Source organism: Zootoca vivipara, chromosome 4 (assembly GCF_965207765.1).
Source record: "Zootoca vivipara chromosome 4, rZooViv2.hap1.1, whole genome shotgun sequence".
NCBI classification, from domain to species: domain Eukaryota; kingdom Metazoa; phylum Chordata; class Lepidosauria; order Squamata; family Lacertidae; genus Zootoca; species Zootoca vivipara.
The window spans coordinates 99,544,298-99,566,826 of record NC_142587.1 but is presented as its reverse complement, the minus strand read 5'-3'; the positions used below and the strand labels follow the sequence as shown (position 1 = coordinate 99,566,826).

Here is a 22,529-nt window from a genome sequence, read left to right as displayed (position 1 = left end):
CTTCTTCCTGTCCTCACCCTGCTACCAAGAGTCAGGCCCTGCTGTCGCTGTGCCCCATTCCCAACCCAAATGTGTATGGTCAGGCTCTAGCTGTCACCTTCTTCTTCTTGGGTGATCCCTTGTAGCCAAGTAAGATTGTCTTCCATAAACACAAGCTTTAACCATAGAATCATATAATCATAGAGTTGGAAGAGACCACAAGGGCCATCCAGTCCAACCCCCTGCCAAGCAGGAAACACCATCAAAGCATTCTTGACATATGGCTGTCAAGCCTCTGCTTAAAGACCTCCAAAGAAGGAGACTCCACCACACTTCTTGGCAGCAAATTCCTCTGTCGAACAGCTCTTACTGTCAGGAAGTTCTTCCTAATGTTTAGGTGGAATCTTCTTTCTTGTAGTTTGAATCCATTGCTCTGTGTCCGCTTCTCTGGAGCAGCAGAGTCCGTAAGTGACTGTGGAGGCCAAATCTGGATCCCTATGTCCTTCCACAGTGGGGACATAGGTTTCCGGGTGGGAGTTGATCACAGTGAGGGTTTGCCAAACGTGTTGCTGTCACCACAATCATAGGGGCTCTTTCGCTTCCAGCAGCGGCCACTTGCTCCGATGTTAATATGCTTTTGCGCCGCACAAGGTGGCAACTTCCAGGGCTAGGGAAGAGGAGCTGTCCATGCGAGTTCTGCCAAGCATGTGGCAACCCACCCCCTCACAAGAGATGGATGCTGTTGGGAATGAGCTGTGGCTGGAGGGAAGCCGTTTGCAATTTTTATAAAGGAAGTGTCAGGAGTTGCATGCTTAAATCTCAGCAAGGAGAAGGGGGAGAGAGACCATCGTGCTAACTTTAATGGGTCTCTGGAGCCTTCCCTCCACGAAGCAGAGCTGCCCTTTAACTAACTTTTTCTCCACAAAGCCTTTGGATGATGTGGGGGAGATGCACAGATCTGCGCAGAGATGGGTCTTGCTGAAGAAGGTAGCAGCAGCGGGTGCATAAAATCTCATGCTCTTTGGGGCTGCTTGGTGATGAATGTGCAGCTGAGGGGGATGTGGTGGCAGAGGGGCTGCCAGTCCTGCTTTTCAGCCCGCCGAGAGTCTTTGAGAATTTATTGCTCATTTTGATCACTGCTGCAGAATGAATTGGTGGCACTATTAACGGGACAGACACATCCCATCGATTTTATTTACATATGCTGGTGACAAGAGCAACAAGGAGTCTTCATAAGTGAAATCAATTTGTTTTTAGGAAAAAGTCTCCTGCTCCTAATGGCCTGCTTCTCGTGAAGCAGAGCCACCAGGTCAAAGGCTGGAGTGTGGGCTAGAGGCTAGTGGTTAGGTTGGCTGTTGGGCCTTCCTCTGCCCTCTCTCCCAGTTTCCACCACCAGCTGGAAGCCGTTACAAGCCTGTCCTTGAAGGGCATGGGCGCTCAGTGGGCACACCCCACTGGCGCACTCCCCATTGCAAAAGTAGATTGTTGCATCTGCATTCCCAAATACTTTTGCGAAGAGGCCGTTGCACCTTCCCTCCTAATCTCCAAAGCCTCTTCTCTCTGCAAATCTTCCCGTAATTGGAGCTGTGACTGGGAGGGGTGCCAGGGTCTTTAATGAGCAATAAAAGGAAAAGAACACAATTACCTGGCTCTAAGAAGGAGCCCGCTGTTGACATCTCAAGGTGAGGCCTCCTGGCAGAACTCATGGAGCGCATCTCCAGTTGTAACGCTTGGCCTGGCACTCTGGTAAACTCAGGAGTTTGATGGGACAGGTTGGTCCCACCTGTTGCACAGTGCAAGGAAGCCGTCTTATATCTGCTTCCTTGGAAGTTTCAGGATGGAGAAAAGAACTTCACGCAGCGCACAATTAGACTATGGAACTCACTCCCACTGGGGGCAGTGATGGCCACCAACTTGGATGCCTATAAAAGAGGCTTAGACAGAATCATATCTGTGGCTATTACCCATACTGGCTATACTCTGCCTCTACAGCTGGAGGTAGCTTCTGAATGCTCAGGTCCTGCTTGCAGGGGGCATTTGGTTGGCAAGTGGCTGCTGCTCTAAATTTGTGGCTGCTTTCCAGTGGGCCTGTGTTATTGTTCGAGCACAATTCAAAGTGTTGGTGCTGACCTTTAAAGCCCTAAACGGCCTCAGCCCAGTATACCTGAAGGAGCGTCTCCACCCCCATTGTTCTGCCCAGATACTGAGTTCCAGCTCTGAGAGCCTTCTGGTGGTCCCCTCACTGCGAGAAGCAAAGCTACAGGGAACCAGGAAGAGGGCCTTCTCGGTAGTGGCGCCCGCCCTGTGGAATGCCCTCCCATCAGATGTCAAAGAGATAAACAACTACCTGACATTTAGAAAACATCTGAAGGCAGCCCTGTTTAGGGAAGTTTTTAATGTGTGACATTTTAATGTATTTTAATCTTTGTTGGAAGCCGCCCAGAGTGGCTGGGGAAACCCAGCCGGATGGGCGGGGTACAAATAATATTATATTATTATTATTATTATTATTATTATTATTATTATTATTATTATTATTGAAACAAACCACATAAAATTAAACAATAAAACAATACAATTCTTTATTATAATACTGAACCCTTCCTTAAAGTGCTTGCTGAAACAAGAACATCTTCGTCTTGCTGAAGTTCAGCAAAGAAGGTGCATGTCTAATCTTAGTTGGGAGGGAGTTCCACAGGTCTGGACCCACGGCACTGCATGCTTACTTCTAGTAGTTAAGAGCTGTGCCCATGGGGGACAACTCCCCACAAGATCCCCGTGATTAGGCCGGGATATAATACAATTCTGTGTACCACTTTGTGCACCTTGAATGGAAAAGAGGCGTTTGCATTTAAAGAAATTAAATACAGTACAGTGGTACCTGTAGTTTCTAACTTAATTCGTTCCAGAGGTCTGTTCTTAACCTGAAACTGTTCTTAACCAGAGGCATGCTTTCGCTCATGGGGCCTCTTGCTGCCGCTGCGCCACCGGCACACAATTTCCGTTCTCATCCTGGGGCAAAGTTCTCGAGGTAACTCTTCCAGATTAGCGGCATTTGTAACCTGAGGCGTTTATAACTCGAGGTACCACTGTAATAGCCCATGCGCTTTGCAAATTTACTTACAGGTGGCGCTGTGGTCAGGTGGCGCTGTGGTTAAACCACTGAGCCTAGGGCTTGCCGATCAGAAGGTCGGTGGTTCGAATCCCTGTGACGGGGTGAGCTCCCGTTGCTTGGTCCCAGCTCCTGCCAACCTAGCAGTTCGAAAGCACGTCAAAATGCAAGTAGATAAATAGGAACCGCTACAGCGGGAAGGTAAACGGCGTTTCCATGTGCTGCTCTGGTTTGCCAGAAGCGGCTTTGTCATGCTGGCCACATGACCTGGAAGCTATACGCTGGCTCCCTCGGCCAATAATGCGAGATGAGCGCGCAACCCCAGAGTCGGTCACGACTGGACCTAATGGTCAGGGGTCCCTTTACCTTTACTAAGGCACACTGGAGCTTACACCCAGGTAAATGCGCATAGGATTGCAGCCAAAGCTGGGTGTTCTGGCTGCAACCGCAATGTCACATAGCAGTGAGTTCCGCAGGTTGTTTTCGCATTTTGCAAAGACGCTAACCCCCGGCAAGACTGCCTGTTGGTTTCGGCATCTAACTCTTGAGTCTCTGCATTTTGAGAAGAGTCCTGTTCCTAGAGGATGTAAATTAAACACACACACACACACAAAAGAATTCACACCAGCAGGCAGATAGAAAAGAAAGGCAGTTTCCTTGCTGAGGCAGCCCTTTCTGGGGTTTTGCCCACTCTTGGGCTTTTGTGTCGCTCTCTACCCCTCCCCTCCCCCGCCTTTCCTCTGGTCCGCCAGTCACATCCGATAACATATATATTATGGCAGAGCTGCTCTTATGCATTCTTTTCTTTTCAAAATGTAAAGAAAGAAAAGGCAGGAGGGGAAAAATTGGCCTATATATTTGGAAAGACATAGATGTATAGATGGGGCCGGAGTAGTTTGAGGCTGGTGATATATAGGGAGCCTGAGGGAGAGGCACCATTGGCGCTCTGGATTCAATCCAGCAAGTGCCGTCCCACTGGGATCCGCAAGGAAGTTATTGCTCCATTTTGAAGCATCAGGACTGATGGGGTGTCTCGGTTACAGGGTAGACGGATAACAGCAGCCCAAATTGGATTGGTTGCTATTTATTTTTTTAACTTCTGTCAAGGTCACTGCCGTAACAGGAAAACACCAGAAAAGCCGGCCGGCAGATTGTGTTGCGGGTTTCTCAAGCGGCGGCTTCTGCTGCCGCTTTTGCGACAAGAGCCGGTGTGGGCTGTGCTGCTGAGTAGGGGGATCAGACCACGGAGGGTGGTCCAGCTGGTCCAGCGTTCTCTCCCCACCCACCCACAATGGTTAGCATGACAGTGACAGCCCTCTGCTGTTGCTTCTCCTCAGCACCTTTTCTTAGAATCCGAGAATCGTTGAGTTGGAAGGGACCCCAAGAGCCATGTAGTCCAACCCCCTGCAATGCAGGAATCATGGCGGATTCTTCCAATGGCCTTCAAGGTTTTCAGGCCTACACCCTTGTGCAAATTAATTGAAACAAAGCCTGTTCTCTATCTTACTTGTAATCTTGTACTCAAAACAAACACAAAAGGTCAGTTGATCCTTATGGTGTCAGAAGCCTGCAGCCAATAGAAGGAATGATGCGCTCGCCACAATATATTGAGGTTCTACAAAAGAGCCATTGTACCCTAGGTCTCTCTAGCACATAGAGAAGCTGCTCTAGAAGAGAGGTCCCCGATTCCCTTCTCTTGTGTGCTGGTTTTTAACCCCAGAACCCAGCGATGGCACCAGGTTGGGTAGCTTTAAAAGTAAGAGCTGTTTGACAGTGGAATGGACTCCTCTCCTTCCTTGGAGGTTTTGAAACATCATCATCATCATCACCACCACCACCACCACCACCATCATAATTTATTATTTATACCCTTCCCATCTGGCTGGGTTTCCCCAGCCACTCTGGGCGGCTTCCAACAGAATATTAAAATACAATAATCTATTAAACATTAAAAGCTTCCCTAAACAGGGCTGCCTTCAGATGTCTTCTAAAAGTTTGGTAGTTTTTTTTTTTGTTTTTTTTGACATCTGGTGAGAGGGCATTCCACAGGGTGGGTGCCACTACCGAGAAGGCCCTCTGCCTGGTTCCCTGTAACTTGGCTTCTCACAGTGAGGGAACCGCCAGAAGGCCCTCGGCGCTGGACCTCAGTGTCCGGGCAGAATGATGGGGGTGGAGACGCTCCTTCAGGTATACTGGACCGAGGCCGTTTAGAATAGGTTTAGAAGAGGTTGGATGGCCATTCGTCATGGGCACACGTAGGGAAGGGCATTTTCAGCGACCCCAGACTTTCTCTGTCTTCCTTCCCCTCCCTCCGGGTTTTATGCTGCACTTTAAAATGCCCCCTCTTTTTTGGAGGGTCTGCGGTGATTAAGCTTTTTTTATTAAGTTCCCACTGGTTCATTTTTGTGACCTTTCTCTGCCGCCATGGATGCAATTCTGATTATTTCCCTTGCATATTCATTTTACATGTGCGCCTGACTCATGTTTGCTAAAAGCATTGAACGTTCGGTGTGAGCAGAAAAGTGGGCTACAAATGTCTTAAAATGGATAAATACGTTATTCCTATACCCAGCTAACCTCACGGCAGCTGATAGAGAAGCTTGTCGCATGGACGTCCTTACAGCATGGGTGTTGGGGTATCTTTTTAAGAGAGCAACTTCTTTTCCTTTCCACAGTTCCAGGAAGAGCAGCGCAAGAGGGAAATAGAGGAACGGCGAAGGTTCCCGCTGGAGCAGAGACTCCGGGAACATATCATTGGCCAGGAGAGTGCCATAGCAACTGTTGGAGCTGGTAAGATCTGGGGCTCTGATTTGATTAGCCTTCTGCTGTGCAAATCCTGCAGAGAAGCTGGAAGGGGGTTAGTTAGTGTGTGCACACCCACGCGCGTGTATCACATAAATGTCATGCCATAATTTTATTTAGAACGTGTGTGTGCACAGAACAGTCAAGAATACCTTAAACTGCAAAGCCGAGAATTTCAGCTTTTTAAAACACTTTTATTCTTGTTTGTGGAGAGTCGCTTTTTTAATTGCTGGGTTTTGGTTTTTGTTTTTGTTTCTTTGCCTGAGATGAAATCCAGGAAAATACAAGGAATTTTGTCACCGGTGAAGGTCTGGGCACCATTGTGTGTTGCAGCTGCCTTCTGCTGTAGTACATAACCCTGCAGTTTGGCGTCTGGCGCAGAATTCTGACTCCTGGAAATGTCAGAATTTGTACCTGGAAAGAAAAATGCATTTTAGTTCCTAGGATTGCAGGAATAAGCTTGGGAAGTATGCTGTTCATGAAATCCTAGGTGCCATCGGAAGGACAGAGAGCCAGGGACTTCAGTTCCTTTGGCCTGCCAAAGTGGACCAGATGAGAGGAATGAAACAAAAGATGGAGCCATAGCATGGTGGTGACCATGATCCTTTGGCCAAAAAGCTGGGGACGATAAGAGTTGGGATCCAGATCCTCCTTAACATCCTCAACATCCTCTCAAACGGAACCATTTTTTCAGATGCTCTCTTAGCCACACTGAATAGAGCATTATTACTACAGCATTAAGGGACCCAGGTGGTGCTGTGGGTTAAACCACTGAGCCTAGGGCTTGATGATCAGAAGGTCGGCGGTTCGAATCCCGGCGACAGGGTGAGCTCCCGTTGCTCGGTCCCAGCTCCTGCCAACCTAGCAGTTCGAAAGCACGTCAAATGCAAGTAGATAAATAGGGACCGCTCCGGCAGGAAGGTAAACAGCGTTTCCGTGCGCTGCTCTGGTTTGTCAGAAGCGGCTTAGTCATGCTGGCCACATGACCTGGAAGCTGTACGCCGGCTCCCTTGGCCAATAGAGCGAGATGAGCACGCAACCCCAGAGTCGGTCACGACTGGACCTAATGGTCAGGGGTCCCTTTACCTTTACCTTACTACAGCATTGCTTGTATTAGGAAAGGAAGCTCCTCTTATCGCAGTGTATAATTGCTTCAGCCTTTCTTGCCATAGCATTACTTGGCTGGCTTTTATTCCAGATTGGGTTTTTTTTAAAGCAATATATACATTGCAACTAATAATAATTATAATTATAATTTATTATTTGTACCCTGCCCATCTGGCTGGGTTTCCCCTGCCACTCTGGGCGGCTTAAATCTTTCTTTATGCATCCTACTCTGCTGGTGAGAAGCAGGGTGTACCTTGTGAGCGGTTCTTTTTCCCCTGGAAAAACAGGCGTTGGTAGTTACCATGAAGTTATTGCATTAAGTGCTACACTTTTTAACAACAAAAAGATGTGCCGGTACTGTGTACCTTTGAGTGCCCCGGGGGAGGTACTGGTTGTGAGAGACAGGATTGTATGTCGTGTGTTTTAGTGATACCTTGAGATAGCAAAGAAATAACATTTTTCCTCCCTGACATGCTAGTTTTCTGTGTGCAGGCTTTGTTCTGTTCTGCTTTGTTGCGGGGGGGGGGGGCGTTTGGTCACATGAACCTCCCGCTTCCAGGCAGAAGGGGTGCAGCGCACACCCAAATTAGCCACTTTATTCAGAGCTAGGCTTTGTCAGTTCTGCAATCCATTGCAAAGTTTCTCATGGGTCGCCTTCCATGAAAGAAAAACTTCTATCTCTGGATTGGCCTTCAGAGAATGCGGCAGAGTCACAAATAAAGTTGAAATGTGGGGTGGATTCCGAGTGTCTGCTCAGCGCATCCCCATCCTCGGAACCCAGAGGGTGCTCCTCCCCCAGATAAAACCACTCTTATGTCCTGGAGCCTGTCACAGGAGACAGGTCCCTCCTCCAAAACAGAGAGATCTTTGGAATTTGGCACTGCACTGGGAGGCAGAAACAATGCGAACTCAGGGCCTCGGAAAGTATCTCTCTGCCCTTCTCCCGGAGTCCATTGTGTAGTAAATAAAGAATATTAAAACTCTTTGTCAACCTCCTGTTACTGAAATCTCCCCCTGTTGCGTTCGCAAGACCATTAACGGCGATAAATGGAAGGAAGGGGATGTGGGCTGTTGAATCCTCTTTTTATATTTTAACTGTGGCCAAAGGCCAGGCTGAGGAGCCCCCAGAAGGCAGAAACTGATGCTAAGCACCTCCTAATGGGCAGTCCTGCCCCTGCCTGAGTCAGGGATGGTTCACACAACCTACTCCCTGGTGGGAGGCATCCTCACAGCTCTACAGAGCAAAGTCCTCTTTTGGTCTGTTAATATGAGTCATGAAAGACTGGAGGAGGGAAGTTGAGTACAAGTCTGGCTGGCCTTCTCATCACCTGAAATCCCAGCTCCCAGGACCTGCAGCCTTCCAGAGGTTTTGGACTACAACTCCCTGTTGTAGCAGATCGGGGAAAGCTGAGTTTAATGTAGAACAGAGTGAGCTACATTAACATGTCAGCTGGCTTTGGACTCTTGTCTTGAATGAAATAATAGGAGCTATTCAACATTCCTTCCAGTTTAATGGTTTTTTTTTGGGGGGGGGGAGGCAAGCAAGCTTGAGAGGAACTTGAAAATAAATGGGACAGTGCACCTGAAACCACTGAAGCCTGATAGAGCCTAAGCGAAGCCCTTCTTGGTAGAGGATCTATATTCTCCGTCGCTGTTTACACTGTCTCACGGCTGGAATGAGAAAAATGAAATCAGGGGAAATGAATATTGATGTGCAAATTTGATGAATTTGAATAATTTGTAATGATCGTATCCTTCATGCTTTTAAGTGCATGAGCCTTCCTGGGCACCACACAAAGATCCAATCAAAGGCCTTGTGCCTTCAGGCAAAAATAGGGCAGAAAGTGGCATTTTTTCTTGTTGCAAAATTTGCGTTTGGGGGCAGGAGACGGTGGGATGCTTATGACTCTGGTCATCAAAGCAATTGGTGACTCGTCATTTGGTTAGGCCGTTAGGGATTCTGCCTCGCTTGCAGGCAGTGGAGGAGAAACCTGAATGGAGCACGTGGGACACGGCTGAGCAGTACCTGAGACCCCATGAAAAGTGGGCAAGGCCCCTCAAGCCCCTTCCCACCTTTGCTCTGTCGCTTCCTCCAGCTTTTTGAGCATCTTTCTGCAAGCTTGAGTTCTAGGGACATAAGAAAGAGCTTGGTTTCTCTAGAATCTGAGGGGCTCGGGTGGCCCAGAGCTGTGCTGTTAAACGAAGATCGCGGAACGTAGTTTGGGCCTTGGGTTTGGGAGGGCAAGACTCTCCCCTGCAAAGGCACCACATGTGCACCCTGGTTAGAGAAAGGCTGTGCCTGGAGGCAGCAGCAGGGGCTAATTGGGGAGCTTTGATTAATGGGCAGGGCCTCTGTCTGGCACAGGTGGTGGTGGGGCTCGTGAGAGCAGCTGCCTTCATGGAACTTCCCTTTATTGAATTAGGCAGGACCAGGCGCACTCTGCCTGGGGATATCGCACCAGGAAGGGGAGGCTTGCTGGTGCTTTTGCTGCCGCCTTTCCTGAAGGTCCCAACTTGTTAAGTTTTGACGTGGGTGGGTAGGAGGCGGTGTTATTGACAGTTCCTCTGAATAGCCCTTGCCCATCTTTCAAGATGGGCTGCCAAACTCAGGGCACACTTGGCATACCTCCTGACAGCGAAGCGACTACTGTGCTCACGGTATAAATGCTGCAGCAGTGTGCCCCCCCACCCATGCCAGTTCCGTGTTGGTGTGGGGGGAGGAGTATCAGGGTGCAACCCTTAATTCAGCTGCTAGCTTGCTAGCTCGTCATGCTCCATCCCAGGACACAGGATGGTTGGCAGTTGTCAAGCAAGCGTCACATTCTTCGACTTGTATTTAGCGGCATACCTGGCGGCTGCTTTCTTGTTTCAGTGGGCTCACTGGGACCCAGTTTGAGGAGCTTGATCTGAGGTTCGCAGCTGGCATTCAGTCTGTTGTCGTCTAGCCTGTTGTCTCGCTGCCTCTGCCCAATGTGGTTGCTCAGGGCATCAACTTTGTTGGCAGAGAGAGAAATTGCATACAATGCCTTATGAGGAACGGCTTAGGGAGCTGGGTATGTTTAGCCTGGAGAAGAGAAGGTTAAGGGGTGATATGATAGCCATGTTCAAATATATAAAAGGATGTCATATAGAGGAGGGAGAAAGATTGTTTTCTGCTGCTCCAGAGAAGCGGACATGGAGCAATGGATTCAAGCTACAAGAAAGAAGATTCCACCTAAACATTAGGAAGAACTTCCTGACAGTAAGAGCTGTTCGGCAGTGGAATTTGCTGCCAAGGAGTGTGGTGGAGTCTCCTTCTTCGGAGGTCTTTAAGCAGAGGCTCTTCCAACTCTATGATTCTAGGTCTTTTGGGGAGCAAGAGTTGACTAAATGCAACAACAAGAGGATGTTTCCAAGGGATGCCCCAGAATATAAGAACATAACAAGAGCATGCCAGATCAAGCCAATTCCCCATCTAGTCCAGCATCCTGTTCTCACAGTGACCAACCAGATGCCTCCACGTGAAACCTGAGCACGAGAGCAACTCTCCCCTCCATCAGTCTCCAGCTGCTTGTATTCAGAAGCATTTCTGCCTCCATCTGTGGAGGCAGAGCAAAACCATCATGGCTCCATAGCCTTTGACGGCCTTATCCTGCTCCTTAAATTTGCTTAATCCTCTTTCTTAAGCCATCCAAGTTGGTGGCCATCACTTCTTCCTGTGGGAGCAAGTTCCATAGTGGAAAAGGATGAGGATCAAATGGGCAAGGGTAGATGCAGAGATGCAGAAATGAGCAACCACTTGCATAGCTGTTGCTTTCCCACTTAATTTGGTGGGTGTTTTGCTTGTAGTAGGAGCATTGGAGGTTGTCCTATACTGAGTCCATCTAGCTCTGCATTGTCTACACTGACTGGCAGCAGCTGTCTGCAGTTTCAGATCAGGAGTCTTTCTCAGCCCTGCCTAGAGCTGCCAGTGGTTGAGCCTGGCACCTTCTGCCAGCTGATCTTCCCATTGACTCTTGGCCCTTCCTGTGGAGCAGCACATGGCTTAAAGTTTAGCACACTGTTTTCTTGGTGCATAGTGGGAGTGGGCTGGTGGCAGGAATCTGGCCCTGTTCCTGCCTTGACCCCTTTGGCCACCACCTTCTTGCCCAGCCGACCCACATCTGCCCATCGAACTGAGCCACCGCAACAGTGGGGGAAGCCAAGGAGGGCCCCTTGAATGCCAGTGCCTTGCCTCACAAGGGCAAAGTTGGTCTTTGGTTCATGCCCGAAGGATGTCACCCCTTTGGCGTCACGAGCCCGGCCAGGCCAAGAAACCCCACAGAATGAATTGATTTGATAAATGGACATTTATTACACTCACAAATTGGCTGAAACCAATTTTGGTCACGTCAACCCCTGATAACTGCTGGGGTATTGATTTGTGTAAAGTAATACAGTGAATTTATCAGTTCAATAGCCAGCTTGAAAGGCCTCTCAGAGACCCAGCACTGTGGCGGCTCTGCAGTTACGGAGGGCAAAAGGAAGCCCAGGCTGGAAACAGCTCAAAGCCAGGAAGGCCCAAGGTGGCAGCGCCTCCCTCCCTCCCTCTCTTGTGCTCTTTCTCTCTCTGCTGCTCCCAGAATTTCAGCCAGGACTGCTGTGCCATAGTTCCTCCACAGCCTTTCTGCAAGAGTGAGGAGAGCGTAGCCTTGCAGAGAGCGGATCTGCCTAAAATAGGGGTTGGATTCCCTCCGTGGCCAGGGATGAAAAATGGATGGTGCAGATGTTCTGGATAGCTCAGTTGGTTACAGCATGGTGCTGATAATGCCAAGGTTGTTGGTTTGATCCACTTATGGGACGGCTGCATTTTCCTGCATTGTAGGGGGTTGGACTAGATGATCCTCAGGGTCCCTTCTAACTCTGCAATTCTATTATTCTTATGTTGAGCCACCAGCGTCTTAACTGCCACATCAGCTGGGCTTTGCTCTGTTGCTAACCAACTCTTTCACCTTCCAATCCTAGGCAGTGCTGCACAGCTATCAAAGTATTTTTATCTGCAGAAAAAAACCCTTGCTGTCTTTTCTTGGTTGGCTTTCGCAGCAGCCCTGCCAGGCAGACCTCCATTATGCCCATTTTGCAGATCGGGAACTGAGGCTGAGATCACCATGGTGGTCCAGGTCTCCCAATTTCCAAATCGCTACTGAGTAATTATGAGTTGCTTTGTGCCCTTTGCTCAAAGTCAATATAAATAATATATTTCCAAGGGGTCTTGCAAGAGTATCGCAGAACCAGCCTGCTGCGAGGGTTTTTCTGGCATTTTACTTGTGGAATTTCAACTAGGCAGCCTTCAGTCACATATGTTTGAAATCACATGAGTTAAATGTGCTAAGATGTGGCCGTACTATAATGCTTCTGAATAGCAGTTGTCAAAAAACGCAGGGGGGGCAGTGCTCTTGCACTCTTATGCTGAGATCTTGCTGGGGGGGGGTTCCCCACAGGCAACTGGTTGGCCACTGCGGGAACAGGATGCTGGGCTCAATGGGCCATTGGCCTGATCCAGTAGCCAGGCTCTTCGTCTGTTCTTATGGAAATGAAGGAAATGTTCAAGGTGACTTTGTCTGCTCCAGAAGGGGAAGGGCAAGGAAGGAAAGCAGAGCCCTCAGAACCACCACCACCTGGCTCCTGAAAGTCCTGCTCAACACCACCTCCACCTGCCAAGATTTTGCCAATCACTCCCCAAACAATATCCCTTTTCATGGTGTGACTCTGGTCACGTCAAACTGCTCCTTCCTTTTGCACAAGGAGGAAATGGTCTCGTCACCCTGTCCCAAAAAGATCAGTTGAGCAAGACCTGATTCCGGCCTCAAATTTCCTTGCTTTCATTTTAAAAGCACATGGAAGGAAACAGGCCGAAAACATTCAGAGATGCTCATCTCTCTCTCTCTCTCTCTCTCTCTCTCTCTCTCTCTCTCTCTCTCTCTCTCTCTCTCTCTCTCTTGCTGAAAGGATCATTATTTGGAGACCCGTGTCTGGAAAAGCTCACTGGCCCTTCTCCAGAGTTCGTCCTCTGCCTCTAGGTGCTTCTGGACATGCCATCCACATTGCCCTTCTCTGCAAGAAGCACAGTGGCCTGTTTTCTCTAGCATCTGGTGGTTCTCATTTGCGCTCTCTCTCTCTCTTCCTCTCTCCTTCTGTCTGCCTTTCCTTCCCCTTCCATTATCCTGCTCGGCTATCACAAGAAATATCTTTTGCTCGTCATTCTTTTCAAGCTTGGCATTTCGCCTACTTTTAAGGAGCGCCTCTTGTCAAGCGTAATACGTTGCATCTCCGGTCTCGCTGACCTCTGACAACTGCCAAGACAGGGCTGAGTGGAATTTTAAAAAGCCGCCTGTGCAGGTGAGCACTCTCTGCAAGGAGGCCCTGTCTCTCGCAACACAGGCAGCAGGCTTTTGCCAACCTGGCGCCCTCCAGGCTCCCGTCAGCCCCATCCAACACACCCCCTTGGGGGAAGGCTGAAAAACACAGCCTTCTTTGCACAAAGTATCACAAAAACACTTATGAGAGTGCCTTCACCGACTGGCAGCAACTCTCCCAAAGTTTCAGGCAGGATGTATCTCCCAGCCTTACCTGGAGGTGCCTGGAATTGAAGCTGAGATGTTCTGCATGCAAGCCAGGTGCTCTGCCCCTGAGCTATGGTTCTACAGCTTTTGAGAAGTGCATTGGAAGGCAGAGGCCTTGTTCTAAACAGGAATGGAAACTTGGAAGGCCTTCATCGGGTGAGGCGTCGCTGCCTCTCCTTGGTATATTAGTACCTTTTCAGCCCATGGAGCATGTGTAGCTGTTGTGGCATGTGAAGTCAGGACATTGGTCCATCTATGCTGGGGATATTTCCCCTGAATGGCAGCAAGGAGTCTCTCTCCCGGGTTGTTCTCCAAGCCCAGTTGTCTGTGACACCATCTTTTTTTTAAAAGCAATTTATTAGATTTTCCAATTAAAACACATTAAAAAAAACATTAAACAACACAAACAAACATTAAAAGAGACAGTACCACACATACATCAATCTTTTTTAAAAAAAAACAATTCTCTTTTTTTTTAAAACATAATTTTTATTAATTTTACAAATTAAAAAACCCGGTACATACATAAACACATTTTCCACCTTCTTCCCACCCCCCTCCATGGGTCCTCCCCTGCCACAGGAGTATCCCATGCAGGTGAACAGTCAGAGATGGTCTATTTTATAATTGGGTTTCTGTCCTCCTCCCAATCTCTCGTCAACAATGCTCCGCCGAGCTTGACTTCCCTCCCTCCCCTCATTTGGTTTTCTATTCAGTTCTTATCTCGCAGTTCCTTTATACCTCCCATTTTAATGTCAATTCGTAGGATTTATTTCAGTCCTGCAAGTGTCTTTAAACTTCTACAGTTCTTTTCCATATAGTCCACAAATTTACTCCAGTCTCTTTGGAACCTTGCTTCCCCCTGGTTCCGAATCCTGCTAGTCAGTCTCGCTAATTCTGCATAGTCTATCATTTTTGTCTGCCACTCTTCAATCGTCGGTAAGTCCTGGGTTTTCCATTTTTGGACTAACAATGTCCTAGCCGCGGTTGTCGCATACAAAAATAATATATTATCCTCCTTTGTAATCTCTTGTCCTATAATTCCTAACAAGAATGCTTCTGTTTTTGGGGGGAAAGTGTATTTAAAAATCTTTTTCGTCTGTGACACCATCTTAACTGGAGGTGGCAGGGACTGAACGTGGGGCCTTCTGCATGCAGCTGTAGCTGAGCATGTAATGCGAAGGAGAGGTCCAGAAGGTTCGGTGGTGGTGGGAAGCTAGATTGCTGCTGTGCCCAGCAGTCCTATGGGCAGGTTTTGAATCTGAGATTATTCTTTTTTTAATGTGGCACTGACCCCTTTGACCCTTCCCCTTTTCTCCTGCACCTTGAGTTCTTTTATAAGGAGAGCCTGCTGGATCAAGCCATGTAGTGCAGCATCCAGTTCACACAGTGGCCAACCAGATGCCTCTTTGGGGGAACCCACAAGCAGGAGTCGTGCACAAGAGGAATCTCCCCTCCTGCAGTTTCCAGCAACTGGCAGGCAGAAGCATTGCTGCCTCCAGTTCTGGAGGCAGAGCCTAGCCATTCCGGCTAGAAGCCATCAGTAGCCCTCTCCTCCTCTATGAATTTGTCTATTCTCCTTTTAAAGCCACCCGAGTTGGTGGCCGTTACTGTCTCCTGTGGGAGAGAGTTCCACAGTTCCTCTCCTCCTCCATGAGTGTGTTTGATCCTATTTTAAAGCACCAGGAAAGGGCGAACAAAAGAATGACTGAGAGCTGCCGTGGCTTCATCTCTCTGTCTTGGAGTGGCTATGTATTTTAATTAAGATCACCAGCACACAGAGTAGCATTGAGGCAGGAGGGGAACACAAGTCTTGGCACCAGGGAGCTTGCAATCTAAATTATAATTTGGGGGGAGGGCCACACTATTTTATGTATTTAACAAAATTAAGTGGTTTCAGGGGCTCAGGTGGAATGGCTAACAGGGTGGTGACTGTGAGAAGAGCTTTCTGGATCAGGCCATTGGCCCACACGTGGGCATAGACGCTCTGTAGATGCAAACATGCCAGATTCGTAGCAATTTCCAAATTCCTTTGGCTTTCTCATGGAGTGTGGCTACTGGTACATTAGTTATCGAGCTGCTGGATCATCCTCTCCTGCTGGGTTCATAGTTCCTCAAACCCTGGCAAGCAGAAGTAGATTCACCTCAGTGTTGCGTTTACAACTCGGAGGCCCGAAGGAAAAAAAAAGATCTGGGCGGTGAATGTAGCACATAGAGCAGCTGGCATGGTTTGGAGGTTCGTGACACCATTTTTCATACTGTGTGCTGACTTTCCTGGGTGGCTTTGGCATGCTGAAGTGGTCCTCTGAATGGCGCCTTGCCCTGTCCTGACTGAAAACTGCTTCTTGAACATTTTCCAGGAGAGGAGGAGTCACGGTCAGGACACGGATCAGGGGGTTCAAGATGCTGCTTCACCATGCCAGAGCAACCCAGAAAAGCCAGCCTCGTGGTGAGTTGTGCACCTCTGAGAAAAGGGAAGTGAGGGTTGAATAAGTTTTCAACCACAATTTCACATCATAGAATTGTAGAGCTGGAAGGGACCCCAAGGGTCATCCAGTCCAGCCCCAGCCTGCAATGCAGGAATCTCAGCTAAAGCATCCATGACAGATGACCATCCAACCTCTGCTTAAAAACCTCCAAGGAAGGAGAGTCGACAATCTCCCGTGGGAAACCTGAAAGCAGGATTCAAGCACAAGGGAAACTCTCCTAATCTGTGGTTTCCAGCAGCTGGCATTCAGAAACATTGCTGCCTTCTGTGGAATTGAGTTCCAAAGGTGAACTGTGTGCTGCATAAAGAAGTCCTTTATTTTATGTGTCCTGTTCCTTTGCTTTAATGCAGCGGACAGACCTTAAGTACAGCCACTGAATATAAACAAGTGCTGTCCCCTTGTTCTCATGTAATCACGTTTTCCTTCCCTTTTTTAAACGCTGTGCATGTGAGAGTGCAAAGCTGCGGTCGAGGTACCAAGAGCAGCAGGATCCACAGAGAATCTGTCTGCCCCAAGAGGGCAGGTTTGGCCAACCCAGAAGTTTTAAGTGCTGCTCCTCTGCAGAGTAGATCCTTTTGTGTTCCAAACCCATCCCATGTTTCCCTGGCCTATCTCCCCTGCATCCTCCTCCATCCTAGCACCATTGTTTACGGCGGCCCATGAGTCTTCACAAGGCTGCCGTGACCTTGAATTCAAGGCTTCCTTCCCGTTAGCGCCGGAGAGGCAGCAAACTTCTCCTTCCCAGGTCTTTGTGCACAAAGGTGGCGCTTACAAGCTGGAGAGCTATTGAGCCTCTAGAATCTCTCTTTCCCCCAACCCTTTACCCTCCCCTCTCGGTCCACCTGACAGGTCCCTTTCTGGTTCATTCAGTGTCCATCCTCCCTCCCGTTTCCCTGGCAACGCTGAGTGCACATCCTGGAAAACTTTATCCGAAATCTGCTCTGGGCAGCTTTCCAAATCCATGCTAACCTGATTAGGTATCTCTGGGGGCCTTGCTGGCTAATCAAATTAGGTAGCTCTAATGGCAGCGAAGACTTTGAGTGGGCAGAGAGCAGTAAAACATAGTGTATACTTAGTGATAATTATACTTGCTGTTGTGTCATTGATTTATATGCCTTTCCCTTTTTTATGTGCCCAGATATATAACCCCTTCCTTTGTTTTTCTTGCATTTTCGATTGCAGCCATTCGGAGGAAGGAAAATGGCTGGTATGACGAGGAGCATCCCCTGGTTTTTCTCTTCTTGGGATCGTCGGGAATAGGTAAAGACGGCGTCCTTTTTCTTCTTCTTTCATATTTTGGGGGAGACGAGGCAGGCTGGTCCAGCCCCAGAAAAAAACGCCAGTGCTGCTTTTTCCACACATGCTAGAGATAGAAAAACTGAAGATGTTGCACCATGGATGGGCCAGAAATCTCAAGTCTAGTTTTCAAGTACTTTTCTGGGCTCAAGTAAAGGACAGGTTTCTCAGTCCACTTACCTTCCCCCTGCCCAGACACACCCAGTGGTTCAAGACATCGGAAAACACCACTTTCTATAACAAATAAGTTGCAACAGCATAATAGTGGCATTGAACGTGAACTGTCCCAAATTCCGCATGCAGGCCAGGTGAAACCCAGAGTGAGAAAATCACACTAGGTACAACATTCACGTGAAACATAGAAATTTCATTTTTTATTTATTCGGTTATAAAAATATTTGTATACTGCTGTGTCATTTAAAAAAAACCACCAAAGCGGTTTACAGAAATAAAAGCATAAAACCATGCAATAAAACCATTAAAAGGGTAAAAGCAGACATTAATTCACCAGGATCATTCCCTACCCATCAGATTGTGGTTTTGTTCTTAAAGAAAGAATTTGAAAATCCTTAATCGTAGCATCACCCCAGAAGTCATCAAGAGTTGTATGGCCTTTCGCATGCTTCTTGCTAGCTCCAGCAAAGGATGGCCCCGGGAAGAGCTCTGTACAGTATGTGTTGCCAAGGCACCCACACCCCACAAGTGCTAAACCAAACTGGCACCCTGAGATCTGATTCCATTTTTGAAAGACAGAAGCAAGTTTGTAGTTCCTGTTGCAGAGCAAAGATTGAGAAGGGTCCAGCAAAGGCAAGGAAGCTAGCATGGACCCAGGAAGAGCCTTCTCATTGGAGTAAAATCGTGGGAGGGGGTGCAAGGGGACCCAAGGCCCAGTCAGCATTCTGGACCCCAATGTTGTTGCAGGTTATAAGCTCTGATTAGCACCAGCCATGGTTTGGCATGGTTTCTGAATTGAACCACCCTTTCTGAGACACGGAACCAGGCAATGTTAGAAACTGGGATAGAAAAGCTAGGAGCCAAATGGCTCCTGGGACCAGAGTTGTGGGCGCCAAAAACAGAATGTCTAGATGCCACCGGGGGGGGGGGGTCACCAACACTTTTAATTTATTATTCTGATAAGCATGAATTAATATGAAATTTGCGTAAGTGACACATTGTTAATACGCAGAAAATGTTAATACAGTGGTACCTCTACTTACGAATTTAATGCGTTCTGAACGCACATTTGTAAGTCGAAAAAAATTGTAAGTCGAATCCCATAGGAATGCATTGGGAGAAAAAATTCGTAAGTAGAAGCAACCCCATCTAAAAATTCGTAAGTAGAAAAAATCCTATCTAAGCTGCATCCAAGATGGCGGACGGAGCTCTATTCGTAAGTAGAAACATTCATAAGTAGAGTTATTCGTAAGTAGAGGTACCACTGTACATGTTTAATTTGGTGTTGGCAATAAAAATATTAGTACCATCCTTCAGTTTTCAAAATACTCTACTCTTTATTATTAAACTCCTTAACATGTCTATCCTTAATATATACTTTGAGGCTTCAAAGCACATACATTTCAGTAATCCTTGAGTGTCAGCCAGGCGCAGAAAATAGCACCCAGAATTTTCGAGGTGCTTTTTGCCGCCCTGCTAATTCCGAACCCTGGAACCAGGCAGATGAAAGAGCAGGTGAGGTGGAGTCATGAAAATTAGGGGCGAAGAGGCAAGATAGAGCTTTTAGCAGAGAATAAAGTGTGGCTTTGGAACGTACAGTATGATCGCATCTTACACACACCTAACATGTGCTATTTCAACCGTACATGGTTGAAGACTAGCTGGTTGAAATCACACAAATCAAATGTAAGCGGATAGCTTAAAAGAAGAGAAGAGAAGACTCCCTGGAAAAGACCCTGATGTTGTGAAAGATTGAGGGCACTAGGAGAAGGGGACGACAGAGGACAAGATGGTTGGACAGTGTTCTCGAAGCTACGAACATGAGTTTGACCAAACTGCGGGAGGCAGTGGAAGACAGGAGTGCCTGGCGTGCTATGGTCCATGGGGTCACGAAGAGTCGGACACGACTAAACGACAATGACAACAAGTTTAAAAGATCCTTTTGAACAGGATTTTCCTGGCATGGAGAGTGCTTTTAAACAGGCTCTTGAGATGCTCATGCCATGATCTCAGACAACCCTGTGAGATTTCATAATAATAATAATATAATAATTATTATAATAATTATATTCATGAGAGTATCCCAGAACCCGTAAGCAAACCTGAGAGCTTTAAAGGGTGAAGCATCAGGAATTGGCAGCCCCTGGTTGTAAAAGGAAGAGCCAAGGAAAAAATTGTCGCTCAGGAGTCTTCCCTCTGGCATCTCGCCTGGGTCAGGCAGACCCTGTAGTGCCCTTTCACCTTGAGGGCACCTTACCAGGTTCCTGCAGGGGCTGCTTTGCGCAGGTACATGCCTCGCGAGGGACGAAATCTCCCGCCGCAGTGGGGGCTGACATGTTTGTTGATACCATGTCGATGTGGATTTATTCCATAATATGTGTTTTGAATTATTGATCGCCTTCATGCCTAGACTTTTATGATAGGCGTTGCATATAAATCCAATAAACAAAGAATATTGTGTTTCCCAGCAAATCTGCTCCTTGTCTTGAAGTCAAGGACGTTGTGTTGGGGGAAGCCTGGGTTGATGGGCCTCGGCTCCATCGCTCACCTGGTCCTCCAAAGCACTTTTGCACAGCAAATCCTCCAAGACTTCCTCTCTTTTTTTGTTTTTTTGGGGGGCAGCAGGGACAGTTCACTTTTCTTTGCAGTTTATGTTTTCCACAAACACCCCACAAAAGTTGTTTTAAGAGCAAAAGGTATCACGTAGCCCAACTGTCCCCAGCCTGGTGCCCTCCAGAGCTTTGGGCTGCAGCTGCCTTCAGGCCCAGCTAAGCACAGCCATTGATAGGAGTGGTATTCTCATCACATTTGGAGGGCGGAAGGTTGGCAGTCCAAGAAAGTCCTTTCTGCCATCTTACAAAAATGTGACCATGATAACTAATGATTTTGTGTAGGGAAAGTGTGGAGGCCTTTATAGGGTTAAAAGAATCAGTTTCCAGCAACCTGTTCCAATCTAATGAGGCCAAGAAGAACCCAAAGTGGGGCTGTGCTGACGAAGGGGCAGAGGAGGGCAGCTCTGGAAGGAAGTGAAAGCAGAACCTACAGGGTCCATCCCTGAGACTGACAGCTGTCACTGGTATGGGTACTTCAGGGAACCCCATTTGTGAGCAGAGCATCAGAAGAGCCAATGGCCCATCCAGTCAGGCAGGATCCGAGCACAAGAGCAACTCTCCCCTCCTGTGGTTCCCAGCATCTGGTAGTTCAGAAGCATTGCTGCCTCCGACTGAGAGAGCCACAGATCATGCCACTGTCGCACCACTGTACCCACGGAAGGAGAGACCATGCTGTGGCTGACGCCCAGCATCCTTACCGACTCCGTTTCCAGGTGTTTGAAACCTGTGGGGGGGGGAGGAGCCACAGGGTGGGCTTTGTAGCCCAGGATGTCCCACGCTGCCAGTGGGCATAGGAAAAGGTGATGCTGTTGCCGTGGCTCTCGTGTTCCTGGGGTAGCTTGAGAATTGAGCCTGTGCTGTGTTTGTTTTTGTTTCTTTAAATATATATTAGCCCAGTTGGTAGAAGACTCTTAATCTCAGGATTGTGGGTTCGAGCCCCGTGTTGGGCAAAAAGTTTCCTGCATTGCAGGGGGTTGGACTAGATGACCCTGGTGGTCCCTTCCAACTCTACAGTTCCATGATCTCACTTGCAACACAGATGCTGCAAACGGGTCTTGGTTTTGTTGTCCCACAACTTCCCGAGGGCTTTTTGCATGGTCTCTTCTTGATGTTCTTTATCAAGGCGTTTTCTCCCCCCAACACTTCCGCTTTTCTCTGCCACTTCTTGAACAGGCAAAACTGAACTGGCCAAGCAGACTGCCAAGTACCTGCACAAAGATGTCAAGAAGGTAAGGCCTCTGCTCTCGGTTCCCACCAACGGAACAGCCTTGTTTCCCCAGGCGTCAGTGGGTGGAGCGGCAAGGGACCCTGGAGGCATCAACCAAGAGGGTTCCCATTTCACAATTTCCTTTGTGGAGCTGCTCTGGAACGATAACCTCTGCAGGGTCCACCCATGTGGCCCATTCCTGTGCATGACCTGATCCAGAAGAACTGCCCTGGCCACAACTGTGGCTTCTGTGGGAGCGAGGCACCGCTTTAAAATGCTGTAGGTTTTGGAGTTATACAGGGTTCCCCTCTGCACGCAGGTTTTCAGGGCGAACCCCCCGTCCCTTTTCCAGTTACATTTTCGTCCTCGCTGCCGTGGTTACACTGGCTCCACATCAAACACCACAACAGCCAAGGACAAACAGGCCGTGCTAATTCAATGGCAAGCTCAGAACAAGCGGTTCATTAAAGCCTAATCAGTTTGTTGGTTATTTAGTTAATTAATGCATCAAAGAGGGCGTCACAGAACGTGGAGAGAATTACTGGGGAAGGACAGGAGGAGAGGGCAGCCTATAACAGCAGCTGGCGGGTTGAGGGAGACGTTATTATCGAGATCTTGCTTCTGTGCCAGCTGAAAGCCCGCCTCATCCTCTAGATGTGCAGCAGAAACCTCACTGGTTTTTAAACAAAGGACAAGATATTCTGATTGTGGTTTCTGCATCATTGGTTACGTTTTACAGCCCAGCCGTCTTGGGTACATTTGAATGCAGGAATGCAAGAAAAGTTGGGCGTGATTTGGGTGAAAATTCTGGCCGCTGTGTTTGGAGAAAGCCCAGGGGTGCTTGGTAACTTGGGGGTAGAGCATCTGCTTTGCAGGACGAAGGTCCCAGGCTTGGTCCTCTATGACACCTCCAGGTAGAGCTTAGTTTGTGCCCTGCCTGAATCGCTGGGGAGTTTCTTGGGTGGCTTCAAGCTCTGTCAAGAATGCTTTGATGGTGTTTCCTGCTTGGCAGGGGGTTGGACTGGATGGCCCTTGTGGTCTCTTCCAACTCTATGATTCTATGACTCTGCTCAGTCAGCCCAAAGGGGGCATATGCAGTCCAGCATCCCTATTAACCAGTAAATAAATAAAACAAGCCATATCATTGGTCTTTCTCCTCCTGTTTAGTCT

General features: G+C 48.1%; 1 protein-coding gene across 2 annotated transcripts in view; it reads left to right on the top strand.

The window, feature by feature from the left end:
* Positions 1-22,529, top strand: part of CLPB (ClpB family mitochondrial disaggregase) — a 72,400-nt gene that overhangs the window by 38,936 nt on the left and 10,935 nt on the right. For both annotated transcript variants that reach the window (XM_035115202.3, XM_035115200.3), the window contains exons 7-9: positions 5,767-5,881; positions 17,253-17,330; positions 21,326-21,381. In XM_035115202.3, the coding sequence (XP_034971093.3) occupies positions 5,767-5,881; positions 17,253-17,330; positions 21,326-21,381 (249 nt within the window). The remainder of the gene's footprint in view (positions 1-5,766; positions 5,882-17,252; positions 17,331-21,325; positions 21,382-22,529) is intronic.